The 18,133-nt window shown below is 45.4% G+C and overlaps 1 protein-coding gene across 1 annotated transcript; it reads left to right on the top strand.

The window, feature by feature from the left end:
* The first annotated feature begins 3,260 nt into the window (after positions 1–3,260).
* AURKC (aurora kinase C) lies at positions 3,261–13,610 on the top strand. Its single transcript, XM_066374712.1, has 7 exons — positions 3,261–3,450; positions 3,551–3,590; positions 4,060–4,251; positions 4,986–5,124; positions 7,058–7,206; positions 13,040–13,214; positions 13,398–13,610. Exons 1-7 carry the CDS (start codon positions 3,303–3,305, stop codon positions 13,566–13,568), a joined length of 1,014 nt encoding a protein of 337 aa, XP_066230809.1. The 5' UTR covers positions 3,261–3,302; the 3' UTR covers positions 13,569–13,610.
* The last annotated feature ends 4,523 nt before the right edge of the window (positions 13,611–18,133 follow it).

Below are 18,133 nucleotides of genomic sequence, written 5' to 3' on the forward strand. Positions count from 1 at the left end.
TTCCCAGGACTTCGCCCTTCATATGCAAACTAACTACCTGTCTCTGGCTCTTGGGCTCTAGAAGACAATACTCCTCTGCCCATAGGCGGATTTAGGTTGGTTGAGGGCCTTGTTACAGAAGAAAATAGTGAGCCCCTTAAAAAAAAAAGGAAAATAAAAATACATGTTAACCATATTTTTAAATAAATAAAAAATATTATGTACTCTTTATGTTAAAATTACACATATGAAACCAAACTTGGTATCATCAGAAAAATGTAATGTTGGGGTATTGCGGGGGCCCTTCAAAAGTCGGTGCCCGGGGCACGCGCCCGGGTGCTTTAAATCCACCTTTGCCTCTGCCTCTGCCCTAAAAAAATGCAGGGTCATCCCTGGCTGGATAGCTCAGTTGGTTAGAGCATCATCCTGAAGTAAGGAGGTTGTGGGTTGATCCCCCATCAGGTCACATACAAGAACAGGTCAGTGTTCTTGTCTCTACCTCTCTCCCTCCAATGTTTTTCAAACCAGTCAATCCTAAACTGTTTACCTGCCCTGCCTTCTGTCTTGCAAAAAAAAAAAAAAAAAAAAAAAAAAAAAAAAATATATATATATATATATATATATATATATATATATATATATATATATATATATATAGTAATGGAACCGGGACATGCTTTCTACTTCCAGGTTTCTGTCCCTTGACCCACCCTGGTGCTTCCCCCATCTGGCCCTAAATAGTGTGTCCTGACTTCTCTGTTCAATACAGATCTGTGAGCATAAATTTTTACAATGACAACCACTTCCAAGTCTACAAGTCTTCCCTGGTGTTGGGCAGATAAAATATATTATGCTCACTTTGTTAAAGATGGTGCTGCCCACATGGAAGCTGTCGCCCAGGTGATATTAATGTGTGTTGGGGGCGGGCTGTAGGCAGGCAGGATCCTTGTAGCTTGGGGCTTGGTTTTGGGATTAAGCCATTCCCACCCTTTTTGATGTGGGGTGGTACAATCCCATCATGCCTCAGATAAGTGACTTTGTATTAGAGACTTCCCTATTTTGTATATTGGATTAAAGGTTTTGAATCTACACTATAGAGTGGGGGCAGAATGGGAGCTTGCTCTGGTTCCTGAGATTAGCATTAGAGAGCAGAGAAAGGCCACGTGGAGGAGGCCAGGAGAAGCAGTCAAGATGGCGGAGTGTTGAGTTAGAAGCCAGTGTGTGCAGAGTTTGTGCAGAGTGAAGGAAGGAGATGGGGAACAGAGGTGATTAAGTCTGGTGAGCTAGAAACCTTTGATTCTAGGAAACTCGGATAAGTCAGTAGCTTTGTGAGCACTGAATGTGAGTGGGTTTTGGAGCCCAGTGTGTGTTTCTACTTGCCCGCCAGGTGCAAGCTAGGATTAAAGATGATGGCCCACCAGTTTTTGGCTCCATTGTTTCTTTACCGACTGCCCGAATCCAATGTGAACCTGCATGGGCCGGGCTGCTGTGATAGTGGCCCTGGCCACTGGCTTTACACCTGGTTAAGCATATCCCAGGAATATTTAGAACATATTAAATAATATTACAGCCTTTTTTTTTTAGATTTTAGTTTTTATTTTAGAGAGAGAGAGAGAGAGAGAAAGAGACAGGAATATTGGTTTATTCCTGTATATGCCCTGACCAGGGATTCAGCTGGCAACCTCTGTGGTTCAGAGTGAAGCTCTAACCAACAGAGCAATCTGGCTTAGGCTCCAGCCCTCTTCCAATGGAAAACAAGGTTCTATGCAATTTTTCTTCTGTTTATCTCTCCAACTTATCTTGTACCACTTGAACCCCTGCAGATGCAGCTCTAGCCACACCAGCCTTCTTACTTTTCCTCAAACACCCCAGAACTCCCCCAACCCAGGAATGTTGTTCTCAAATCCTAGGAGCCATCTCTAAAATGAAGACATCCAAGAAGATCACATCCCTGTCTCTCAGTTTCTGTGAAAGCATTGGAACCTCACTTCGGTGCACACCTGGCTCCTAGATGCAAAAACTACCTTATATCCAAAAGAAATGAGAAGTTTTCACTTCTAGAATACCAAAGTAAGGGCAGATGGTCTCCCCCATGACCAGGTCAACTATGGAACAAATGCTGCTGCCTTGTTTCCTTCAGGACTAAATTCGAAAACCTTAATAGGTCTGCTTGGCTCTCGGAAAGGGTGAGATTTCTTTCTGTCTTTCCAGTGTTAGTGAATATCTGATGCTCATTCAAGTTTTGATATAACGACTCTTCAATAATAAACTGTTTTCTTTCCCTACTGTTTTTGTGCAGAGGTTTTCTGGGTTGGGAGATGATTTTCTTTCTAAATTGTATTTTCTTCATCCAGTTGCTTCTCTGAAAGAATTAAATTTCAAATGTTGAAACTTCTGTATATGCCCCCCTCCCCTCAAAAATAAATAGCTGTGGGGGTGGGGGGCTGGTAAAGCACATGAGCACAGGATATGGGGGGGACAGAGGAACGAACTTCAGGCTGGGGAATGGCCTAAATTGAACACAATCTTGAAACGGGTTGTGAAAAAGGAAGAAAAAAAAGAAAAATAGGATAAAAAGACACGAGTTGTCTGGGCTTCCAACTGCACAAAATTCCCAGTACCTTCCTGAGGGTCACCTTCTGTGGTCACTTTATTTTATTTATTTATTTATTTTTAATTTTCTGAAGCTGGAAACTGGGAGGCAGACAGACTCCCGCATGCGCCTGACCGGGATCCACCCGACACGCCCACCAGGGGGCGATGCTCTGCCCATCCCGGCGTCGCTCTGTTGCGACCAGAGCCACTGTAGCGCCTGAGGCAGAGGCCAAGGAGCCATCCCCAGCGCGCCCGGGCCATCTTTGCTCCAATGGAGCCTCGGCTGCAGGAGGGGAAGAGAGAGACAGAGAGGAAGGAGAGGGGGAGGGGTGGAGAAGCAGAGGGGCGATTCTCCTGTGTGCCCTGGCCGGGAATCGAACCGGACTTCCGCATGCCAGGCCATGGCTCTACCACTGATCAAACCGGCCAGGGCTTTGTGGTCACTTTACATTCACGTGCAGTACACAAACGCCGGAGTTCCCGCCTTCTTCCGGTTTCTGTGTTGCTGTTTCATTGGTTTAGCGGTGGCCGGAAGCTCCCGCTTCTGTCCCTTCTATTGGGCACGTTTCCTACGCCTCAGAAACTTTCACCAATGGGAATCAGTCAGCAACATTCCCTCGGCCAATGGGGCCAGGGCGCGAGCTATAAACGGCCTTGTTGGTTGCGTTACCAGCATTTCAGGAGCCCTGCGTTGTGCCGTCGTTGGGAGGCTTCCAAGTGGAACTTGTATGTTACATCCTCTGACACTTTTTCAGGATCACGCGAACCTGTGTGCGCAGTTCCCCGGGGCTGGGACAGGCCTCCTCTCGCCGCCGTCTCTACTCTTCATGAGCGTACCCCAGGCTGTGGCGCAGGCGGGCAGCGCTCGGGCCGCTGGTGAGAGCGATAGAGAATGCGGCTGAGAGGAGAGGCCTGGGGTCGGGGTCGGGATGGGTGGTGGGGACGTGCGGAGAAAAGTGGTGTCTTTCTTTTTCAGCCGCTGCCGAGGGCTCACCGCTGCCCCGCGTGCCCGCCACGTGAGTGCTTTGTTTTTTGTTTTTTCTTGTTTTTGTGACAGAGACAGAGAAAGGGACAGACAGGAAGGGAGAGAGATGAAAAGCATCAATTTTTCGTTCCGGCACCTTAGTTGTTCATTTATTGCTTTCTCTTATGTGACTTGACCGAGGGGTGGGGGGTGGCTACAGCAGACCGAGTGACCCCTTGCTCAAGCCAGCGACTTCGTGGTCGCGAACCCGGGTCCTTCGCGTCCCAGTCCGATGCTCCACCCAATACACCACCACCTGGTTAGGTCCCCAAGTGCCTTTGGCTTTGAAGGGAGACCGAGGGATAGATGATAAGCAAGGTGTGCATGTGGACCGTTGGCTACCAGGACGGGGAGCTCCTGCCTGGGCTGAGTCCAGGAGAAGTGAACGGAAGAGGAAGGCAAGCCCTTGTTGGTCCGCGGAACTACCCAACTGAGAGGCTCTCGTCTTCCTCTCCTGTCAGACGGAGCCTCACACTTGATGACTTTGAAATCGGCCGTCCGCTAGGCAAAGGGAAATTTGGGAATGTGTACCTGGCCCGGCTGAAGGAAAGCCATTTCATCGTGGCCCTGAAAGTCCTCTTCAAGTCCCAGCTCGAGAAGGAAGGCATGGAGCACCAGCTGCGCAGAGAAATTGAAATCCAGGCGCATCTACAGTAAGGACAGGCTCTGTGTGACTGTGCCCCGCTGGTTCTTAACCCTTGTTCTTTTGTGTCCTGTTTTCTCTCTGACGCCTGAACCCAGCACTTCCTGCAGAAGGATCCCACAAATAGGCCTTTGCTTTCACCTTAAAGATTTCTTTTTCCTCTGCAATTCATTACGGTTACACCATGGAAGGCTCCCTCTGTCACACACCAAGTGTCCATCCCCTGTTTTCCCCTCATGCACTCCCAGATCAGGCTGATATTTTTCTGGCCCCAGCAGCATTTGATTCTTTTTTGCATTTTTCTCAAGTCAGAAAAAGGGAGGCATAGAGACAGACGCCCACATGCGCCTGACTGGGATCCACCCAGCATGCCCACCAGGGGGCGATGCTCTGCCCATCCCGGTTGTTGCTCCATTGCAACCTGAGCCATTCTAGTGCCTGAGGTGGAGGCCATGGAGCCACTTTCAGCGCCTGGGCCAACTTTGCTCCAATGGAGCCGTAGCTGCGGGAGGGGAAGAGAGTGATAGAGAGCAGAGAGGGAGGGATGGAGAAGCAGATGGGCGCCTCTCCTGTGAACCCTGACTGGGAATGGAACCTGGGACCTCCACACGCAGGGCCGGTGCTCTACCAATGAGTCTGACTGGCCAGGGTGCACCATTTGATTCTCTGTGATCATTCACTTGTAATAGCATTGTGATTTGGGCCTTAAGGAGGAGTCTGAGTGTTCCTCCATCTCTCATCCAGACACCCCAATATCCTACGCCTGTACAACTACTTCCATGATGCGCGTCGTGTGTACTTGGTTCTGGAGTACGCGCCCAGGGGTGAGGTCTACAAGGAGCTGCAGAGGCGCCACTCGTTAGACGAGCAGCGTGCAGCCACGGTGAGATGGGGGGGCTGTCCAGGGGCTTCGGAGCCCGTGACTTTACTGCGGACTGGTGGTGGTGGGGTCCCTGTTGAGGCCATCATGGATGTCTCAATTGCTTTTCTATAACTCTGAATGTTACTCTATACCAGGGGTCTCAAACTCGCGGCCCACGGGCCGCATGCGGCCCGCAAAACAATTTTGTGCTGCCCGCAGACTAATCCACGAACTACAGTTTCTGGTTCTTTTGTGACACTGAAAAGTGTTGCGTAACAGTTGCCTTTTGTAGACCTAGTGCGGCCCGCCGAACGGCTGTGATCTTGCTCTGCGGCCCACATGCTGAGTTCAGTTTGAGACCCCTGCAGTCTATACGTTATATATAATGATATATATATCTTGCAGTTTCACATTTGGATATTCAGGTTACCCCCAGAGTATGACTAAGTTGTGTGTATGAGTTTGGATTCTTTGTTGTAAGCAACAGAATCTAACTCTTCTACCTTATGCGGAGAAACATTGAAGGGCTATGAGGGAGTTTGCTGTATAATTGAGTGGAACCTGGGTTAGAGTTAGGAAAATAGGAGATTTATTAAGGGCTCCAGATGGGGAACCAGCGCAGCGATCATCCCAGCAGTAACGTTTGAATCAGCTTGCTGTCAGAATGATCTTCCTATTTTTCTACTATTTTATTATTTCCTCAGGCCCCAAGTCCTATAGCAGGTCATCTGATTGGCTCAGCATAGATCCTGTTTTGGACTACATCCTGTGTTGGGCAAAAAGGGAAGATAATCTATCAAACTACATAAAATGGAGGAGAGGAAATTCTCCCCTGCCAATAATTATGGTGCTGTGAAGGGAACAATGGAATTGATAACCAAGAAATAAAGTTCATACTACAATTATACAGTGTATGATAAGTATTTCAGTTCAATGAATTTGTTGCAGGCTTCGTTTTATATATATATTTTTATATATTTATATATTTATAATGTAAATAGATTATATATTTATATATAATATATAAAATGTGTATTTCGTATGTAATTAAAAATATATATCTATAATTATATATTTAATATGCTTCATATTTACATTTATAATGTATATATATAAAGTAGTTAAGTTTTCATATATAATATATAAATTTATATATATGTAAAACATGCTATATAATATACATCACATGTACATAAATATACATAACATAAATTATATATACAATATGTAAATGTTTATATTTACATATTGACATTATAAATATATATTTATAATACATTTGTAGTTCAAATTAGTTAATTAAAAATTTTTTAGGTTATTTATTTATTTATTTATTTTGTATTTTTCTGAAGCTAGAAACGGGGAGAGACAGTCAGACAGACTCCCGCATGCGCCCAACCGGGATCCACCCGGCACGCCCACTAGGGGGCGATGCTCTGCCCACCAGGGGGCGATGCTCTGCCCCTCCGGGGCATTGCTCTGTTGCAACCAGAGCCACTCTAGCGCCTGGGGCAGAGGCCAAGGAGCCATCCCCAGCGCCCGGGCCATCTTTGCTCCAATGGAGCCTCGGCTGCGGGAGGGGAAGAGAGAGACAGAGAGGAAGGAGAGGGGGAGGGGTGGAGAAGCAGATGGGCGCTTCTCCTGTGTGCCCTGGCCGGGAATCTAACCCGGGACTTCTGCACGCCAGGCCGATGCTCTACCACTGAGCCAACCGGCCAGGGCCAAATTTTTTAGGTTATTGATGTGTGAGAGAGAGGAAGGGAGGGAGAGAGAAAGAGAAACAATGATTTATTGTTCCATTTATTTATTCATTTATTGGTTGATTTTTGTGTGTGCCCTGACCAGGGATTGAACTCACAGCCTTGGTGTACTGGAACAACAATGCTCTAACCAGCTGAGCTCCCCAGACAGAACAGACTTCATTTTTCAGAATGCTTTTTCTTTTCTCACACAGATAATGGAGGAGTTGGCCGATGCTCTGACCTACTGCCATGACAATAAGGTGATTCACAGGGACATTAAGCCAGAGAACTTGCTGCTGGGATTTAGGGGTGAGGTGAAGATTGCAGACTTTGGCTGGTCTGTACACACCCCCTCACTGAGGTAAGTCAGGTGGTGGCGGGATGGGCCCTGGGTACTCGTTAGGAATGATCTAGTTTAATAAATTCCACTTGTAAGTCCCAGATGCAAACCTGGTTTGTATCTGAATACTGGCATGTATCATATTTCCATGCTTTCTGTGGTCAGTGATGGATTGCATATATGATCTCGTAAGATTATAATGACACTAGCTCTGGCTGGATAGCTTAGTTTGTTAGAGCAGTGGTCCCCAACCCCTGGGCCGCAGACCGCTACCAGTCCGCAGAGAAAGAATAAATAACTTATATTATTTCCATTTTATTTATATTTAAGTCTGAACGATGTTTTATTTTTAAAAAATGACCAGATTCCCTCTGTTACATCCGTCTAAGACTCACTCTTTTTTTAAAAATAGAGACAGAGAGAGAGTCAGAGAGAGGGATAGACAGACAGGAATGGAGAGATGAGAAGCGTCAATCATTAGTTTTTCTTTGTGCGTTGCAACACCTTAGTTGTTCGTTGATTGCCTTCTCGTGTGCCTTGACCACAGGCCTTCAGCAGACCGAGTAACCCCTTGCTCAAGCCAGTGACCTTGGGCTCAAGCTGGTGAGCTTTTGGTCAAACCAGATGAGCCTGCACTCAAGCTGGCGACCTCGGGGTCTCGAACCTGGGTCTTCCGCATCCCAGTCGGACGCTCTATCCACTGCACCACCGCCTGGTCAGGCTAAGACTCACTCTTGACATTTGTTTCGGTCACGTGATACATTTATCTGTCCCATTCTAAAGGCCGGTCTGTGAAAATATTTTCTGACATTAAACCAGTCCGTGGCCCAAAAAAGGTTGGGGACCACTGGGTTAGAGCATCATCCTGATACTCTAGGGTTACGGGTTTGATCTCCAGTCAGGGCACATAAAGGAACAGAATGATGTTTCTGTCCATCTCTCTCTCTCTTCTTCTCTCTCTATAAGCAATCAATACATTGTTTTAAAGATCTTATCATGGGTCCCCAAACTTTTTATACAGGGGGCCAGTTCACTGTCCCTCAGACCATTGGAGGGCCGCCACATAGAGTACTCCAGTACACTGACCACCAATGAAAGAGGTGCCCCTTCCGGAAGTGCGGTGGGGGCCAGATAAATTGCCTCAGGGGGCCGCATGTGGCCCGTAGGCTGTAGTTTGAGGACGCCTGATCTTAATAATTGATTTTACAGAGTGGAGGGTGCAGCGAGAAGTATCGACTCAAAGTTGTTTCACATTAGTTGTTCATTGGTTGCTTCTTATTTGTCTATTGACCGGGAAAGCCCAGGGATTTGAACCGATGACCTCAGCTTTCCAGGTCGACACTCTATCCAGTATGCCACCACATAGCCAACATAATGTTGTGGTACAGTGCACTACCACATGTTCACGGTGGTTCTGGTGCCACTGCCAGCCATATAAAGGCATAACACATACAATTATATATAGTACATGATGCTTAATAGTGACAATAAATGAGTGTGTTGTTAGTCTGTGTATTTATTATACTATGCTGATGCAGTTCTGGAAGAGTTGCCACATCTACAACTACACCAAGAACCTTGCTTGGGCTTTGGGTGCTATCACCAAGAAGTGCATGAATGAATGACATTGGAAGAAGATACTTAAAGAGGTTCCTCTGTGACATCTAAGGATTTTCCAAGGATGAGGAGTTTGCAAAAGTGAACAGTGCCATGTTTGAGACAGCAAACAACTGTCACCTGGGTGTGGATGAGGAAGACAGTGAGGAGCTCCCAGACATGGTTCCTGCGGAATTGACTAATGAGTTCTTGGAACCGGAACAGGACCAGAAAGCTGAAAAAGAGGCAAAGACATGGAAACGGCAGAAGAAAAGGAAGAACTCACAGTGAAAGGTTTAGCAGAAGCTTTGGCAGACCTCAAAAAGGTTTTTAGAAAGGTTGAAAACATGGCCTGACCTGTGGTGGCGCAGTGGATAAAGCGTCGACCTGGAATGCTGAGGTCGCCAGTTCAAAACCCTGGGCTTGCCTGGTCAACATATGGGAGTTGATGCTTCCTGCTCCTCCCCCTGTTCTCTATCTCTCCCTCTCTCTCTCTCCCCTCTCTCTCTAATAAAAATGAATAAATAAAATCTAAAAAAATAAATAAAAAAATTTTAAAAAAAGTTTGAAAACATGGATCCCAACACTAAATTAATATAGAGGTATACTCATTGTGCATTATCTGCTTATGAGCAAGTCTATGATGAAAAAGAACAAGTAAACCACCATGTATATATTTCTGAAAAGTGACATCTCCTTAAGAAGAGCCTCTTCAGGAAGTATTTCAGAAGAAGGCATTATCATCATAGGAGATGACATTTCCATGTGTGTTATTGCCCCTGACAACCTTCCAATGGGACAAGATGTGGAGGTGAAGATTGAGTTTGCTGATCCTGACACTGTGGTCCTACACTAATGTGTGTTTATCTCTTAGGTTTTAGAAAAGAAGTTTAAGAAGAAAAAAAAAAAAGTAAAAGTTTTAAAAATAGGGAAAAAAGTTTATAGAATGAGCATATACAGAAAGAAAATATTTTTGTACATTTGTACAACGTGTTTGTGTCTTAAGCTCAGTTATTACTAAAGAGTCAAAAAGTTTGTAAAAATTACAAATTTATAAAGTAAGCCTGGTCTGCGATGGCCCAGTGGATAAAGCATCAACCTGAAATGCTGAGGTTTCCAGTTCGAAACCCTGGGCTTCCCTGCTCAAGGCACAAAGGACAAGCAATCAATGAATTAAAGTGAAGCAATTATGAGTTGATATTTTTCAGTTCCCCTTCTTTTTTCCCCTCTCTTTGTAAAACCAATAAATAACTTTCATTTTAGCGAGGAGAGAGAGACGGGGAGGAGCTGGAAGCATCAACTCCCATATGTACCTTGACCAGGCAAGCCCACGGTTTCAAACCGGCAACCTCAGCATTTCCAGGTCGATGCTTTATCCACTGCGCCACCACAGGTCAGGCAATACCTTTAAAAAAATAAAAATTTATGGCCCTGGCCGGTTGGCTCAGTGGTAGAGCGTCGGCTTGGCGTGCGGGGGACCCGGGTTCGATTTCCGGCCAGGGCACATGGGAGAAGCGCCCATTTGCTTCTCCACCCCTCCCCTCCTTCCTCTCTGTCTCTCTCTTCCCCTCCCACAGCCAAGGCTCCATTGGAGCAAAGATAGCCCGGGCGCTGGGGATGGCTCCTTGGCCTCTGCCCCAGGCGCTAGAGTGGCTCTGGTCGCGGGCAGAGCGACGCCCCGGAGGGGCAGAGCATTGCCCTCTGGTGGGCAGAGCGTCGCCCCTGGTGGGCGTGCCGGGTGGATCCCGGTCGGGTGCATGCGGGAGTCTGTCTGACTGTCTCTCCCCGTTTCCAGCTTCAGAAAAATACATAATAAAAAATAAATAATAAAAATAAAAATTTATAAAGTAATTCTTGGCTGGTGAGGCTCAGGATCATGGGCTCGATCCTAAGGTTGCCAGTTCGAGCCCCAGTCAGAGTAGGAAGAAGAAGCAATCAGTGGGTACACAATTATGTGGAACAAGGCAATGCTTCTCTCTGTGTCAAAAATTAAAAAGGTTTATAAAGTAAAAAAGTTACAGCAACCTAAGGTTAATTTATTATTGAAGAAAAACATTTTAAAAATAAATTTAGTGTGGCCTAAGGTACAATATTTTAATATAGAATACAATAAAATTCTACCTTTTCTGCCTGACTTGGTGGAGGCACAATTGAAAGAGCATTGGCCTGGGATACTGAGTACCCAGGTTCGAAACCCCAAGGTCACAGGCTTGAGCATGGGGTCATCTGGCTTGAGCACAGGCTCACCAGCTTGAGTACGGGATCACTGGCTTGAGCGTGGGATCATAGACATGACCTCATGGTCACTGGCTTGAGCCCAAAGGTCTCTGGCTTGAAGCCAAAGGTTGCTAGTTTGCACCCAAGATCACTGGCTTGAGCAAGGGGTCACTGGCTCAGCTGGCGCCCCCAGTCAAGGCACATATGAGAAAGCATTCTGAACAACTAAGGAGCTGCAACTATGAGTTGATGCTTCTCATCTCTCTCCCTGTCTCTCTCTCTCTCTCTTGCTAAATAAATAAAATTCTACCTTTTTCTTCAAATTCATCCATATGTTAATTATAAAGCCTACTCTATATTTTCAAGTTCTAAATCCAAACACATTGATTAGGACAGGTCATTCATGGAAGGACCAGGTTCCTCAGAAAAAGGCAAAATATATTTTATTGGGAGTTAGGCATTGTTCTACTCACACATTGGGAGAATTATGGAAGACAAGAGATAATTTTTTTCTTTTCCTTTTTAAAATAGTAATTAAACAACAGAGAATTGGCTGACTGGTGGTGAGTGGCCTCCCTAAGTACACAGTGATTAGGAAACCTGTATTCCTGTACAGTAATATTGCGGGCTTTCACATTCACTCAACTTACCCAGAGCAACGTCCAGTCCTGCATGACCCAGTATTCATTGAAAGTACCCTATACAGTGTACCATTTTATCTTTTCTACTATATTTCTACTGCACCTTTGCTATGTTTAGATGCACAAATACCATGGTTACTGTTGCCTCATAATTCTAATTAGATGTTCTGCAGGTTTGTAGCATCGATTATACCATACAGCCTATGTGTGTAGTTGGCTATACCATCTAGGTTTCTTTCTTTTTTTTTTTTTTTACAGAGACAGTCAGAGGGAGAGAGGGACAGATAGGGATAGACAGACAGGAGCGGAACAGAGAGAGATGAAAAGCATCAATCATCATTTTTTTGTTGCGACACCTTAGTTGTTCATTGATTGCTTTCTCATATGTGCCTTGACCGCGGGGCTACAGCAGACCAAATAACCCCTTGCTCAAGCCAGCGACCTTGGGTCCAAGTTGGTGAGCCTTGCTCAAACCAGATGAGCCCATGCTCAAGCTGGCCACCTCAGGGTCTTGAAACTGGGTCCTCCCCATCCCAGTTTGACACACTATCCACTGAGCCACCACCTGGTCAGGCACCATCTAGGTTTCTCTAAGTGTTTACGTGATGTTCGCAAAATGATGGAATCACCTCTCAATACATTTCCAGATGCATCTCTCCCTGTCACTAGTGGTGCATAACTGTTCTGCCTTTTTTTTTATGTGTATATTTAATATGTATTTGAAGACAAATAGTGTGGTTCAACCATATATATATATATATATATATATATTTTTTTTTTTTTTTTTTTAAATCCCTGTCAACATATAACATTACCAATAAGTTTCCATGTAAATATAGAACCATTGTTGCCTGGCCTGTGGTTGCATAGTGGATAGAGCATTGACCTGGAATGCTGAGGTCACCAGTTTGAAACCTTGGGTTGGCCCAGTCAAGGCACATAGGACAAGCAATCAGTGAACAACTAAAGTGAAGCAACAATCCGTTGCTACTTCTCGCCCCTCCTCCTCTAAAGAAAATCTTAAAAAAAATAACCATTGCTCCATAATTTCTGGAAATTTACAGAATGAATAAACAATAATTCACTTATTTGATCTCTCTTAATGCACCGTTTTGTTCCAAATCTTTCCTGATGCCCAGAGGACCCTTTTGAAAATACCCTGTATCATGAGTTAAATATAATAATTGTATGAGTCATTCCAAAATAGGGAATTTGTGGGGCCAATCCTTGCCCTCTCTGAACCTAGATCTGTATTAAAACTTTGTGTTTGCAAACTCCCTTGCTAGAGAGGGGGCTCCCCCAGGACGTCCTAGGGTCTCCCATCTTGCGGGGAGCTGGGTAAGGGAGGTTTCCCTGGTTCTGGGCCTCTGTACAGAACTGACGTCTCTGCCCTCCTGTAGGAGAAAGACGATGTGCGGGACTCTGGACTACTTGCCCCCAGAAATGATCGAGCACAAAATATATGATGAGAAAGTGGACCTGTGGTGCATTGGGGTGCTCTGCTACGAGCTGCTGGTGGGGAACCCACCTTTTGAGACGACCTCCTATTCTGAGACCTACAGACGCATCCTCAAGGTGAGGGGGACACAGTCTGGGAATTCGTGGAGGATGTGGGGCAGTTGTGGCTGGTGAGTCGGCACAGAGATGGGGGCGTGCACAAAAATTGTCCCCTTCAATCCAGTCCCGTGAAGGGACTCTGAACAGACAACACAGACCAAACAAATGAACCATTCTCCTCTTGTTCTCTGGCCTCCTCAGGTTGACTTCAGGTTTCCTCCGTCAGTACCTCTGGGAGCCCAGGACTTGATCAGCAAGCTTCTTAGATACCAGCCCTCCGAGCGGCTGCCGCTGGCCCAGGTCCTGCGGCACCCCTGGGTTCGAGATCACTCGAGGAGGGTGATGCCTCCCTTGGCCCAGATGGCTTCCTGAGCCCTGTCCACCCCTTTTCCTGTATGTGTGTGTGTTCTGGGAGTTCTACTGTCTCTGCCAGCTCACCTACCTTTCGTTTCTTCTCTTTTAAAAATATAAGGTACTGTTTAATAAAAGGTTAATCATCTTGTACTATGTGTGTAGAGTTGTGTAAGTTAGTATATAATTGGGTAGAATGTTTCTTGTAGAACTCTTTCCCATGAGAGGGGCTCAAAATGACACCCTGCCTGACCCCCAGGGATGGAGTTAACCATTCTTGAAAGCAAGTGACTGCTTCCTGCAGAAAACCACGCCAGTGGTGCATAACCTACCAATCACAGTGGCCCCTAGACTCAACTTACTGCTATTCCCCACGTTTTCAGTACAGGGCTGGTCAGCCAAGAGGTTCATTCTCTTCATATTGAAGTCTAACACGCTGCCATTTCTGAGGCCAAATGTCTCACTGCATGTCAGCACCGCCCAATTCTCTAATGAATTCACTAGTGCCTCCAGGCTGTGGCATTTTCTGAGTGCTTTAGAATAAATCATCCCTAATGATATATGTAACATCTACTCTTGTGAAATGGTACCCTCCACTTGCAGCAATTTAGGGAGTGTTTCTCCAACCTTCCCCTGTATCCTGTCAGTGTCACTTGGCACGTGCTCCTTTCATCCACTGTGGGAGACTGCGAGGGGACACAAGTTCCCGCAGTTTAAGGCCAGCCAAAGGGCAAAGCTCTTCCCCACAACCTCTGATTGTTTGGTTAAGTTGGTGAAGGCAATTTACACGCCCTTCCCCACACCTGTATGTTAGCTGTGATGCTGATGGTTTCTACTGTCCCACCCCTTATGTCCCTGAAGAGACTGGAGGCAGTTTTCTTTTTGCCCTTTGTTTTGTGAAGTTAACATGTGCATGGTGGGGGTTTTCTACACATGAGAGAATTATTGCTTTGCCTCAGAAAAGTGACTTTGTAACTGAGCTCTTTGTTTTGCAAATGGCTTTCTTTGCTCTCTACATCATCAATAGTGTTTTGGGGGTACAGGCTTGCTCTTGGAGACCATCAGTCTTGGCAATGAGACCTCCCGATCCCTTCCTTTTTCACTCTCTTTATTTTCTAACCCTCCACTGTTCCCACTTGAGACCTGCAAAATGATGAGTTGCGCTGGCTCACGACAATTTACGATAAGGTGACTGCACCAGAGTAAACATCTGACACCTCAGCTGAGAGATCAAATGTGTTCGTTGCACTGAGGTTGCCGGTTCGAAACCCTGGGCTTGCCTGGTCAAGGCACATATAGGAGTTGATGCTTCCAGCTCCTCCCCCCTCCTCTCTCTCTGTCTCTCTTCTCTCTCTCTCTCTCTCTCTCTGTCTCTCTCTGTCTCTCCCTCTCCTCTCTAAAATGAATAAAAAAAAAATGTGTTCATTGCAGACATGGCTGTAATCACTGTCTCTTTTTTTTTTTCATTATTTTAGAGAGGAGAGGGAGAGACAGAGAGAGAGAGAGACAGAGAGGAGAGACAGAGAGAGAGAAGGGGGGAGGAGCTGGAAGCATCAACTCCCATATGTGCCTTGACCAGGCAAGCCCAGGGTTTCGAACCGGCGACCCCAGCACTTCCAGGTCGACGCTTTTTCCCACTGCGCCACCACAGGTCAGGCAATCACTGTGTCTCTTGACAGGAAGCACTGCATATGGAGTTTGCCTTGGTAACGTTACTCCTGCCAACATTCTCCTCCATGTGAAATGTCCAGCAGATGCAGGAGCACAGCCCTGTGATGACCAGGCTCACTCAATAAGTAAGCCACTCCACTCTTAGATGCATAGAATAATTAAACATCAATAATTAAGCCACTCCACTCTTAGATACAGAGAACCATGACTGCAGACCTATCATTTAAAATGCTTCCAGAGCCTGACCTGTGGTGGTGCAGCGGATAAAGTATCGACCTGGAATGCTGAGGTTGCTGGTTCAAAACCCTGGGCTTGCCTGGTCAAAGTACATATGGGAATTAATGCTTCCTACTCCTCCCTCCTTCTCTCTTTCTCTCCCCTCTCTAAAAAAATGAATAAATAAAGTCTTTTTTTTTTATTATTTATTTATTCATTTTTAGAGAGGAGAGAGAGAAACAGAGAGAGAGAAGGGGGGAGGAACTGGAAGCATCAACTCCCATATGTGCCTTGACCAGGCAAGCCCAGGGTTTCAAATCGGCAACCTCAGCATTTCCAGGTTGATGCTTTATCCACTGCGCCACCACAGGTCAGGCTAAATAAAGTCTTAAAATGCTTCCAGACATTTAAACCATTAAATGCTCCTGGATTTGCACCTGCACTGCTCACCTTTCTTTGCTTTCTAGCTTTATCCTCTCAGGTTTTTTTATTGTATTTATCAATTTTAGAGGAAGGAGAGAAAGAGAGAAACATTGATTTGTTGTTCCACTAATCTATGCATTAATTGGTTGATTTTTTTTTTTTTTGAGAGACAGGAACGTCGAACTGCTCCTATATGTGCCCTGACCGGGGAACTGAACCGGCACCCTCTGCTTAAGGACAGTGCTTCAACCAATTGAGCTATCCAAATGGGCTTAATATTATCCGGGCAGGGCTTAATATTTTTAGAGAAACATAGAGCGGAAGTGAATGAGGGGAGAGGGAAGGGAAGCATTTGTTGTTCTACTCAGTTGTGCATTTTTTGGTTGATTCCCATGAGTGCCCTGGCCAGGGATCGAAACTGCAACCTTGCTTGTTGTCTTGGGATGATATCTTTTATTTTTTTAAGACTTTATTCATTTTTTTTATTATTTTTTTTATTCTTATTTATTCATTTTAGAGAGGAGAGAGAGAGAGAGAGAGAGAAAGAAAGGGGGGAGGAGCAGGAAGCTTCAACTTCCATATGTGCCTTAGACCATGCAAGTACAGGGTATCGAACCAGCAACCTCAGCATTCCAGGTCAATGCTCTATCCACTGTGCCACCACAGGTCAGGCAAGACTTTATTCATTTTAGAGAGAGGAGAGAGAGAGAGGAGAAGCAGGATTCATCAACTCCCATATGTGCCTTGATCAGGCAAGCCTAGGGTTTTGAACTAGCAACCTCAGCATTTCAGGTCAATGCTTGAGCCACTGCACTGCTCCACCACAGATCACATGGGATGATACTCTTAACAAACTGAGCTAACTGCCCACGACCTGATTCTTTTTTTTTCTTTTAGTTGTGCCATTGATTACTTTTGATATCATTGGCTGATTCTTGTATGTGCCCTGACCAAGGATCGAGCCCACACCCTTAGCATATCCAGCTGATGCTCTAATAAACTGAGCTTCCTGGTGAGGTTTTTTTGTTTTTTTGTTTGTTTGTTTGTTTGTTTTGTTTTTTTCAGAGACAGAGAGAGAGTCAGAGAGAGGGTTAGACAAAGACAGACAGACAGGAATGGAGAGATGAGAAGTATCAATCATTGGTTTTTTTTTTTGTTGTGCATTGCAACACCTTAGTTATTTATTGATTGCTTTCTCATATCTGCCTTCAGCAGACCGAGTAGCCCCTTGCTCGAGCCAGCGACTTTGAGTCCAAGCTGGTGAGCTTTTGCTCAAACCAGATGAGTCCGTGCTCAAGCTGGCGACCTCGGGGTCTTGAACCTGGGCTCTCGGCATCCCAGTCCGATGCGCTATCTTCTGTGCCACCGCCTGATCAGGCCTGGAGAGGTCTTTTATCGATTTCCTTTTTTTTTTTTTAAATTGAGAGGTGGGGAGGCAGAGACAGAATCTTGCATGCATCCCACTTGCCAGGATGTACCTGGCAACCCCCCTTTCAGACGATACCAATAGTCTTCCCATCTAGGCTGCTGCTCTATTGCTCAGCAACCGAGCTACTTTACCACCTGAAGCAAGGCCATGGAGCCATCCTCAGCACCCAGGGCCAACTCACTGCAATCGAGCCATGGCTGCAGGAGGAGAAGACAGAGAGAGAGAGTTAGCAAGAGTGAGGGCATGGGAGAGGTAGAGAAGCAGATGGTCACTTCTCCAGTGTGCCCTGGCTGGGAATAGAACCTGGGACATCCACATGCCTGCCCGATGCTCTACCACTGAGGTAACTATCCAGGGCTCTTATCGGTTTTCTTGACTTATTACTTCAATTAAACACTTGACAATACCTAATAAATTAAGTGATCTGTACTTAAGAACCCTGCAATATTACTCATTTCTTGTGCTGATAAATTCATATCATGGGGCACATTTGGGACAGTAGATAAGGATGGGAAAATCAACTAGGACCTTCACATTGACTACGAGGTGATATATGTTTCGATAATGAAAACTGTGCCATAGTTTACAGTAGGGATTTCAAAGTTCTCCAATAGTTACGTAGCTTTCCTCTTCAATTTTCAGACATTCTGTCTCCAATGACACAGAGTTTAAAAACCTTAAGTTGAATATTTTACATCATAGCCCTAAATATTTTAATTTAACCATAAGGGCTAACCTCATCTGAAAAGGAGAATTACATTTCTCTTTCAATATGCACAAATTACTATTGCCAATGATGGATAATATTGTTCATTGAGTTCTTTTTTTTTTTTAATTTATTTATTTT

This window comes from Saccopteryx leptura, chromosome 3 (genome assembly GCF_036850995.1).
Source record: "Saccopteryx leptura isolate mSacLep1 chromosome 3, mSacLep1_pri_phased_curated, whole genome shotgun sequence".
NCBI lineage: Eukaryota > Metazoa > Chordata > Mammalia > Chiroptera > Emballonuridae > Saccopteryx > Saccopteryx leptura.